At 39.2% G+C, this 11,068-nt stretch overlaps 1 protein-coding gene across 1 annotated transcript; it reads left to right on the forward strand.

Moving 5' to 3' along the window:
• Positions 1 to 7,957: 7,957 nt before the first annotated feature.
• LOC124880107 (C-type mannose receptor 2-like) lies at positions 7,958 to 10,565 on the forward strand. Its single transcript, XM_047385037.1, has 5 exons — positions 7,958 to 8,019; positions 8,115 to 8,189; positions 8,361 to 8,756; positions 8,859 to 9,215; positions 10,008 to 10,565. The coding sequence occupies exons 2-5, from the start codon at positions 8,156 to 8,158 to the stop codon at positions 10,361 to 10,363; spliced, it is 1,143 nt and encodes a 380-aa protein (XP_047240993.1). The 5' UTR covers positions 7,958 to 8,019; positions 8,115 to 8,155; the 3' UTR covers positions 10,364 to 10,565.
• The last annotated feature ends 503 nt before the right edge of the window (positions 10,566 to 11,068 follow it).

Consider the following 11,068-nt stretch of genomic DNA (forward strand, 5'->3'; position numbering starts at 1 on the left):
CCAGCTCTTCCCCCATGATGGAAATAGTGTTTGACCTAGTCCTGTTTTTCTTAAATTCTACAATCCAATCATCTCCTTTGTTTTATTCACATTCAAAATGAGATGATTGTTTCCACACCATGCCACAAAGCGGTCCACCAGCTTCCTGTACTCGGTTTCTTGTCCATCTCTGATCCACCCCACGACTGCAGAATCATCGGAGTATTTCCGCAAATGACAGGAGTCTGTCTTGTACTGGAAGTCTAAGGCAGGGGTTGGGAACCTTTTTGACTCAGAGAGCCATGAAAGCAAAATATTTGGAAATTTATTTCAGTAAGAGTCATATAATATATTTTAAGACTGAATTCAACTAAATGTGAGTATAATAAGCCTCTGAATTTATTCTTTTAAATCAAGGGAAGGGAACCTTTTTGACTCAGAGAGTTATTTAAAATTTAAATAATGTTGTTATAATACCATTAATGCGACTTCTGGTGCTGCATGGATTTGCTGATGGCTTTGTAGTCTGGTTGGTACTTGGTGAGGTTGAGCTTCTTGCAAGCATTGAGGCTTTCATCCGTTAAACATGATCGTAGGTTGGACTTGATGTTTTTAAGATGTGAGAATGACTGCTCACATGCATACGTAGGTCCAAACATAGTCAACACAGCAATACTCAAACGCTACAGTGTGTGGTATGTGACAGGAAGCGCGTTCCAAGTTTGGATAATCAGCTGATCAGCTGGTGCGATTCTTTCCAAATTTTCATTCAGTGACTTGAACTTATTCCGCAACATGTCTGAGGCCTTCAGGTCAGCCACCTCTGCTTCAAAATCTCTGACAGAGACACCAGGAATGTAACTCAGGTTGGCTGTGTTTAGTGAACACTCATTTGGATGGGTGATGAACTTAAAAAGACGAGTGTGCTCACGAAATTCTCCAAAGCGTGCTTTGAACGACTGTAGGAGACTGGATGTGAAGCCAGCTAGCTGGTGGAGATCAAAGTTTTGAGTGGGCTCACTTGCTGTGCATGCATCTTTATATTGTCTCAGTTTTTCAAAATGTAGTAAACGACCTGTTTCACAATCCACGATAAAGAGCTCCAGCTTGTTTTCAAAAGCAAACACGGCTTGTTGAAGGGATAACACTGTATTTCCAATACCTTGCATTTTAACACTAGAACTTTCAGGGCCATCAATTTGACGGTTTTGAAAGTTTGACATGCCATAACTCTGGTTTATTAAAACTGTTATCTTCCTGCCATCCTGACTTTTTCTAAACCTGTGTCTTGTGTGTTCTTATGTCTCTATTTTAACAAAATAACAAAGTAAATAAAAGATCTAAGTCTTTCTACCTCTAACTACCACAGCTGCTATTTTGACGGCCCTATTATTTACATTGATATTTTTTTTCCGCGTCTGAGTATACGCGCGGGCGTTGCTTAGCAACCGCCACTCTAGAAAACAATCAGATTGTTGGCATCCTACAAATGGCTTCTAGAAGGATATTTTCTGCTCAAGAGGCATTGGAAATGCTTCAAAAATTACATGATTGTGATTCTGGGTCAAGAGGGATTCTGACGGCTCTTGGTCAGTATTCAGTTTTAGCGACAGCGGGTCAGAGAGTGAGCCTCCCCCGGCTACAAAACACGAGTCATTCCGTTAGCAGGAGGTTGTGGCCCATTATTTCAAGGTAGTAAAAGACTAGCCTATGTAATGATTTTATAATTTTAGGCTATAGTTTACAGATTAGTAAACTAATAATATATAAACTATAGCAACAGTGCCACAATCAGCGCAGAGATAGGGAGACGAGCCAGGTGCCCAGTGCCCAGCTATAAACCCAGCAAACCAGCTCACTGGCAGGAGAGAAACTAAAAAACACGGTACTAATAATGGAAAAAGAAATAAACAATAAGTTAGGTCATAGATATAGTAGCCCAGTGACAACAATCTATTCTGCGCTTTTCAGTGTTTTCAAGATGAGCGCACACCTGGGAAGGAGGAGGAGATAGGAAAGGATGGCGCTGTGTGGACAGTGGTAGGGGAGGAAGAAAGTAGAGGGAGGCGTCAGAGCCAGAACGCGTTGACAGAGCGCCAGATCCAAGATGCCCAGACCGCATTCCTTTGCTTGGTGGACGCCGAAATACTTATCCATGTTCAGGGCTTTAGTGTGGCTGAGGCCCGCAGAGATTTAGGAGGTGATTCCTTCTTGGACATGAGTGTGGATTAGCTGACGGAATTTTTAGCCCTAGTTTATGTCCGCAAAGTGAAAGAGGGGCGTAACATGGAGCTGTCCAGCTTTTGGTCAGATTAGTAAATCTTTTTTTTTTAAATGTATTACGTTTCAGCACTATTTATAAATAATAATAAAACATAATAGGTTTTGATAAAATACTATTATTAATTCGTCATCACCGTCCTCGCATCCAGAATGCTCGCCGTCAAATTGACGGGCTTGGGAGTTCTAGTAGTGCTAGAATCCTGGGAGTCCTAGTGTTAATGTTAAGGTGATTCAGATGTCCAGTCATATCCACGAGATAGTAAAACTTGAGGAGCCACTCAGTTTCGGCTAGCTCAGGATGCTCGATGCCTTTCATCTCAAGGAAAGTCTGGATTTCGTTCAGGCGAGCCGCAAAATGGCTAAGCACCTTCCCTCTTGATAACCAACGCACATTGCTGTGCAAAAGTAGACCGTGATAGTTACTTCCAACTTCATCCAGCCGTGTTTTAAACTGGCGATCATTTAAGGCTCGGGCAACAATAAAGTTGATCACATGAATGACCAGCGACATCACTTTGCCAAGCCGCCCGTCACACATCTGAGCACAAAGTGCCTCCTGGTGTAGAATGCAGTGAAAACTTGGGATGGGTCTATTTTCATGTTCACGGAGAAGTGCCACAAATCCTTTGTTTTTCCCCACCATACACAGAGCACCATCTGTACACACTGAGAAAAGTTTATCCATAGGTAGATTTTTGTCTTGAGCAAACTCTATGAAAGACTTGAATAAATCCTCACCTCTTGTGCATCCTTTTATTGGCAGAACAGCAAGACTTTCTTCGCACAGTTTGTCACCAGCAGCATATCTTGCAATCACACTGAACTGCGACAAATGGCTTACATCTGTTGACTCATCCAAAGCCAGAGAAAAGAACGGCGCTGCATATATGTCCTTCACTTGCATTTCCTCCACTTGGTTTGCCATCATGATGGAAGAGGCATGTCTTGTATCCGTTTGATTATCTTGTCTTTGTTCGGAAGATCATCAAAATGTTTATTAGCTACATCCAGCATGAACATTTTAACATACTCGACATCTGTTAATGGTTTTCCGGTCCTCACTATTGCTAAAGATCCAGCAAAGCTAGCGGAATTATAGTCACCTTGCCGGGTCCACAGGCGGAGTTGCTGCTGGCTAGCTTGCACCCTACTCAGTAGCTCTTGGCACGCTTTCTTTCTGCTGTCTCCCGCAGGGTATTTTGATGCAAAGGTGTGTGTCGATGCATGGCGTGTGTCGAAGTGCGGCTTTACATTCGACCGTTTCATCGATGCAATTTCTTCATTGCAAATTAGACACACCGCAGAACCTGCTCTCTCCACAAAGTCGAATTGTTCGGTCCATTTGTCCTGAAATGTACGACACTCTTTTTTTTTTCTTTTCGCCATCTTCTTCGCCGAAGGGTTAGTGTTAGAGTTAAAAAGCTGATAATTACAGATCAGTGCAAAATAAGACACAAGATGAACCAAGTAAGTTTGACTTGCAAGGGTGAGAGCCAGTCCTCTGCTAAACAGCGACTTCCTTCTCACACACTGGGAGAAGGCCTTGCACCAGCCTTTTATTTACAACTCACATTCTTACAAGTAAAAAGCGGGAATTGGTCCAGCCAATTCTTACAGAGATTTCAACTTAGAAGAGTGGTCATTCCCATATATGGTATAAGCATGTCATGTCCAGAGAGTGATCCACTCCAGACCACATTCCTTAACTCTCCACTCCCTTTTACACACTAAAAAACAATCACAGGAATAATCTTAACCAGAGTAGAACTTAAAACATAAACCTAGTTTAAATTAAACAATGATAACTTATATAAATTTCAGCTTGGAGCTAATGACTGAGCAGACTGATTCAAAAGGGGGTGTTTACCTGTTTACCTAGCAATGGCCAACGTAGGCTATTATCATCCAATTTGCCATCTGCAGCCCTGAACAGGACATGAGCAGTGGAAAATCGATGGATGGATTAAAAAGTGAGAATAAATTATGTTTTTTCTGCAAGCTAGATGAAAAGAGCCACACCTGGCTTCTGAGCCATACGTTCCCAATCCCTGGTCTAAGGTGTACAGAGTGAAAAGGAATGGTGAGAGTACCGTCCCCTGTTTCAGAATCAGAATCAGCTTTTTTGCCAAGTTCGTACATACACACAAGGAATTTGACTCCGGTACACTTTGCTCTTTGGTTTTTGCTGTTTTGCTCCTGTGCTGCGTACTACATAGTTAGACACACAACCCTTCAGTCTCACAAGCTGTGGTCTGTCTGTCAGGTAGTCTTTGATCCAGGAGATTGTTGAGGCCTCCACCTGAGTCTTCTGGAGTTTCTGACAAAGCCAATCAGGTTGAGGCTTTGTCCAGATGACAGTGGGTTTGTTGAAGCAGGTGTGTGATGGCATCTTCAACTCCAACTCCACAGCGATAAGCAGACTGAAGGGGGTCCTGACAGTTTACTGTTTGCTTACTCAAGTGGGCCAACAGGAGTCTCTCTAGAACCTTCATGATGTGGGATGTCAGGGCAACAGGTCTATAGTCATTGAGGACTGATGGGTGAGTTTTCTTTGGTACCGGAACAAGACAGGAGGTCTTCCACAACACTGGAACCTTCTTCTGGACCAGGTTAAGGTTGAAGAGGTGCTGCAGAATCCTACAAAGCTGTTCTGTATGACCTTCAGGACTCTAGGGCTGACACGATCTGGACCTGCAACCTTATTCACATTTAATCTTTTCAGTTGCATCTTCTCCTGACTTCTTGAGGCACACAGGTGGAAGGTGGAGGCAAAGGGAGCATCAGCATCTTCTGATTTGGTTGAAGGCAAACATGTAGAAGGAGAAGGGTCCGTGGCTGGGGTGGAAGATAAAACATTTGAGGTGTGACAGGAAAGCTGTGGGTCAAAGGAGGTGGGGATGTCTGTTTGGCTGTGAGCAGGAGAGGAGGATGCTCAGCTTGTTTCGGAACTGAACTGATTGAAGAATGTGTTTAGTTCATTCTCTGTCCAGAAATCCATCGGTCCAATTGTCCTTCTGATTGAAGCCTGTGATCTTCTTCATCCTTGACCACACATCTCTGATATTGTTTTGCTGGAGTTTCTCTCTAGCTTCTTCTTGTACACCTCCTTGCTGTCTCTTATCTTGACTTTAAGTTGCTTCTGTATCCTGCTCAGTAATTCCTTGTCTCCCTCTCTGAAGGCTCTTTTTTTCTTGTTTGTTTACATAGTGAAGGTGATTGGGCTATTAGTGCAATGGTTCTTTTTGGAGGAAACATGCCGCCAATTTAATAACACAATGTATTACCGGTCCAGGACATGAAGTTTTGTACAGTTAATCTAAAACTGTAGTGGAAATTCTTAAGATACAGAAATTCTACTCATGCTGTGTGTATGAAATACATTCTCCCGTCAAAACTCTAAAAAAAAAAACATATAAGGAAATAGTATGTAAATGAAAACTCTCAACAGACTGTATGTTGTGTTCAGTGTTTTTTTTTTCAGCTTTATCTGAAAGAAAAATCATGAATAAGTGTCAGAGTTAGACACACTGATAAACTCAGAGAAGGTATGCAATAAAGACACAAGAGAGTCAAAGTTATCTTTTGCTGGCCAGGGAGAGACAATTAATTCTCTCTCTCAGAGGAGTTGCTGCCTGAACACAGCCTTTCATTGAAGAAAGGAAAAAAAAAACACTCATGTTACAGCATCGTGAGTGTGGCCACACACAGTTTCACAAATACAAATCCTACTGCATAAAACTGGTTCTATCCAGATACTGATACAGCACACACGTCCACATCTGGCACTCAAGGACGTGAAGATTGGCTGGGGTGCGAACACCCCTCTTCCCAGAACACCCCCGCATGCAACTCTAAGACAAGATGACAATTGTGTTAATAGTTTATAAAACACTCAAGATAAATGTGAAAAGTATTCAAACCACCTCTATCAAAGTTTACCAAATTAAATAAGTGAAAATGTATTTTAATGATAAACCATTTAGGATAAAGAACCTTTTTAAACTAAGCAATGATAATTTATGTACCAATCTTCCAACAGTAAGTAAAACAAAATAAACAGTCAACGCTTTTGACGGCTTAGAGCTTTTAAATGAAAAAAAGACAAATGACAATATATCCTCCTGATCAAACTTAAAAGAAATCATTCTTCTTTTAACACCACAAATTAATTCAGATTTAGTTACCTTTTAGAGTGACCAGTTAACCTAACATGCATATTATTGGATAATGTGAAGAAGTAGGATGAGTTATTGAGAGATGCACGTAGAGAACACGCAAACTCTACGTGGTCAGTATTTAAACCAAGGACATACTTTCTATAAGGCAATAAATTGAAATAAATAAATAAAAAGTGTGCCATCTCATGACCAGTTGTAGACAATCCAACTAAATACAAATCCACTAAATAAAATGAGACTAAATGTTTTCTGTTTTATGTCAATTAGGATTATAATAATTATTTTAATTTGTTAAATGCCATAATAAGCCAGTTTGCTTTAAAGGTTTTTTGAGCTTTTATAAGTCACTGACTCTGATGCTGCTACCGCAACAGATGACTGCAGAGGAGTTTGCACTCTCCTCAACAGACTTATAGAAGATCTGCAGCATCTTGCTGTGAACTTGGAAGTCTTTCCAAGAAGTAAAGCTTGCTCTGCCCCTTTTTGTATTCAGCTTAACTTCTTAGTGTCTTGATAAACATCAAGATATTGATGTTCACCCACCACCTTCACTTTTTCTCCAATGATTAAAATAGTGTTTGACACATTTATGTTTCTCCTGAAATCTATAAGCATCCCCTTTGTTTTAGTCAAATTCAAGAAAAGATAACTGTTTCCACACCATGGCACAAAGTGGTCCACTAATTATCTTTACTCGGTCTTATGTCGAGGTCTGACATACTCAACAACTTCAGAGTCATGTCAATATTTCTACAGATGACAAGACTGTGACTTGTACTGAAACTCTGAAAACCTCCAAGTTCTTTTTACAGTTTCTGACATACTAAACCAGGGAAATTATGTTAAATGCAACAGGGAAATCAAATAACATAATCCTCATGGTGCTGCCTACTTTGTCCAGATGATTATGGGTTTATTGAAGCAGCTCTATGATTCCATCTTCAACTCCACAGTAAAAAGAAAACTGCAGTCAGTCTGTAAACATCCTTGTTTGCCTTCTTAAGTGGGCCAACAAGCTGCAGCCTCGTTCTAGTTCGATGTCAAAAACTGCCTCTTCACCAAACTTCTAAAGACAGACGGATGGGAGGGGGAGATACGGGCGAAGGAAATGCACCAGCATATGCTGATTTGGTTGACCAATGATGGAAAATAAAACATTAAAAGGTGTGACAAGAGAGTTTCAGGTGAAGGGAACCTGAGAGGTCTCTTTAGGTGGAGGAATGACACCAAAAAACTGATTGTTTCTTTTTGTATCGTCAGTTAAAAATGAACATTATGAAGACAAAGCATTCAGGTCTTGCATCAGACAATCAGGCCTTATTCTGAAAAATAAACTTCAAAAACGTTTTGGAAAACGTTTTGAGACCTAAGCTGACAGCGATCTACCAACAGCATGGCTGCTGTTTTGATTAGGTAAATAATACTTGGTTATTTTCAAGTTTGAATATTCAAATAGAGTCTATGTGGTAAAACAAGAGATCAGTGTTAGACAGGACGAGGCATTTTCCACAGAACTGTCCTCAACAGAACATCCAGTTATTGTATCATTTTGACTTCAAGTGGAAGGACATAACCAGAAGTAAGTTTGTATTTTATAACAGTGTATATAGATATATTAGTAATAGGATGGAATTTCTGGAAATTTCTTGTCTATGTTGTTTTTTTTTTCTCTAGGTTTTTAAACAACAAAGATAAATCAAACATCCCAAACAGATATGCAGTGGAATCTTGTTCTTCTTACTGTAATGGGTATGTTGCTCTGCATAAATATTATCATTGACATTTTACTTAAAATCATTACAATTTAATGTTCTCTCATAAAACCATTGGATGAGAACATAAGAAAACTCTAGTTGACATGAAACTTAAGCTTTAAAACAGTCTTGTAATCAATTCCAACAACTCTTTTTCAATTTTTAGCTCAGAATTTTCTGATGGTTTGTCAGCTTTATGAGTATCACTATATTGAAGAGGAAAAGACCTGGGCTGAAGCTCAGCGTTACTGCAGAGAGAAACACACTGACCTGGCCACAGTGTCAAACATGACAGACATGAAGAGACTCCTCAACATCTCACCAGGGAATGTGCGTGAAGCTTGGATTGGTCTGTACGACCAAACAAAACCCCAAAGAACATGGCACTGGTCTCTGCCTGGGGTGGAGTACAATGAGAGTGAGGCAAACTGGGAAATAAATGAACCAAATAATTGGGGACCTAAAGGTCAAAATTGTGGCATTATATGGAAAACTAACATACATTCCTTAAAGTGGGGAGACATATCCTGTAATGAACAGTATGCTTTTCTCTGCTATGATGGTGAGGAAATTGTCCTTTGTGTTATTCTATCTCATCTCTTTCATGTCTATTTAAAGACTTACTAGTGATAGTGTTCTGTGCTCTGACTTCTTTGCTCCACAGACAATAATTCATCAAAGATGTTTCACTTCATTAAAGAAAGAAAGACCTGGCTGAAAGCCCAGAGTTACTGCAGAGAGAAACACACAGACCTGGTCAGTGGACGGAACCAGCTACAGGAGAAATACAAGGACAATGGGTTGTACTTTCAGGATACAAATTTGGATTACATATTTATGGGCCTGTTCAGCGACACCTGGAGGTGGTCAGATGGAAGTAGTTTCTCTTTTAGACACTGGAATCTACAGTTTGACAACCAGAGGATCAACAGTGGTCAATGTGCCATGGCTGTGTTTAATGATGAAGGCAGATGGAAGAATGAGATCTGTACTCTAAGAAAACCATTCATCTGTTATGGTGGTGAGTTTTTCAAACAGATCTCTAAATATAAGACAATCAAAAAAATATCTCCCAATCAAAAACATCTCCCAATCAAAAACAACTTAAACAGAAAAATTTTATAATTTTTTTTAATTTAAACTGAACTTAACATCAAGAAAGATTTCACTTGGATATACACTGCTGGCAAAGGGTTTAGAAGCAAGATCAGGTTTATACAAAAAAAAGCATAGTCTCATTTTTTTACTTTACACACACAAAAAAAAAAAAACAGGAATATTAAATAAGAAGTCACTTAGCAGACTATTAAGGCTTTTCTTGCTTAAACTTTGTTTTCTTCAAAGTCACCTTCTCTAGAGTTAAAAAAAATAACATATAAACAAAATATATTTTACTTGTTTGTTTCTTTTTTGCATTGACTCAGAACTAAGTCCTTCTTTTCTATTGTTAACATTTATTCAGCAATGGTCTGGTGACATCTATGTATACCCAAAACTGAAATTAGAAATATGGCGCATATCAATGAAATGAAAGTCTGATCATGCAGTGAATACATCCCAAAATCCAAAGAATCTATATTAGGTTTTCTTTATGAAAAGCAAACTTTTTTCGACAAACAAACAAAACAAAATTTTTCGCCATACCTTTGGCCGTGGTATTTGTGATAAACAAACCGGTATAATGGATGGATGGATGGATGGATGGATGGATGGATGGATGGATGGATGGATGGATGGATGGACCATGAGTCCACAGTAACGACTTGAATAAAGCTGCAGATCAGATATGTGATTGTTTTCCTAATTTCTACAGAAAGTACAGTGATTCTGATCAAAGAAAATAAAACCTGGGCGGATGCATTATCCTACTGCAGAGATCATCACCATGGCCTGATCACCATCACCAACCTGGATGAGCAGAGATGGGTGCAGGAGGAAGCCCAGTTTGCATCCACTCCCTTTGTCTGGATGGGACTGCACTATGCCTGCACTCTCGATTTGTGGTTCTGGATTAGTGACGAGGTGGTCAGCTATAAGAATTGGGCCTCAGGTGAACCTATGGATGACTGTAATATGTCTGGAGCCATGGAGACAGGAGGAAATCATCAGTGGTTCAAAACAAATGATACTGAGAGGTTTAATTTCATCTGTTCTAAGAAAAGGCGCTGAGGATAAGTGCTGTGTATAAAGGCAGAAAACATATGAAATAATTCCAAATTGTATAGTAGTTTATATTGATTTGTTTTTGTTGTGGTTTGCATATTATGTCATACGTTTCATGTACATTATAATAACTCAAAGCGTTAAGGTCAGTAATATCCTAACTCTAAGGCAGAAAATGAAAATAAAACATAGCTTGTTTTAAATTTGACCTGCTGTTCTTTGTATAATCTGTATATATTATATTATATTATCAATTAATATTATTATATTAACATATTTTTGTAAACTCTTCAGATATTCAAATAGAGGTATAAAACTCTGTATCTGTTAAATGCTAATAAATGTAGAACAGCAAAGAGGAAGTAAAAAAAAAAAACATACATTTTCTTCAGCCAACCAATCATCTTGAATTGTCTATTAAATAAATTGCCTACATCAGTTTTATTCACCTGGTGTTGCTGTGTCACCTTGTGATTTTCACAGAATCAGATTGAATCAGTTTGTTTGTTTCTGAAAAGTTAAACAAGAGTGTCACCAGAGGCAGGAAGTAAATAGTTACATTTACTTGAGTAACGTTTTTTTTAAAAAAAAAACTTATTTTTAGGAGTAGTTTTACTGAACCATGTTTTGGTTCTATTTCAGTGGTATTATTTGGAAGTAACAATACTCTACACAACTCGAGTAACTTCGCTGAGTGAAGAACACATAAAC

This window comes from Girardinichthys multiradiatus, chromosome 14 (genome assembly GCF_021462225.1).
Source record: "Girardinichthys multiradiatus isolate DD_20200921_A chromosome 14, DD_fGirMul_XY1, whole genome shotgun sequence".
Lineage (NCBI taxonomy): Eukaryota > Metazoa > Chordata > Actinopteri > Cyprinodontiformes > Goodeidae > Girardinichthys > Girardinichthys multiradiatus.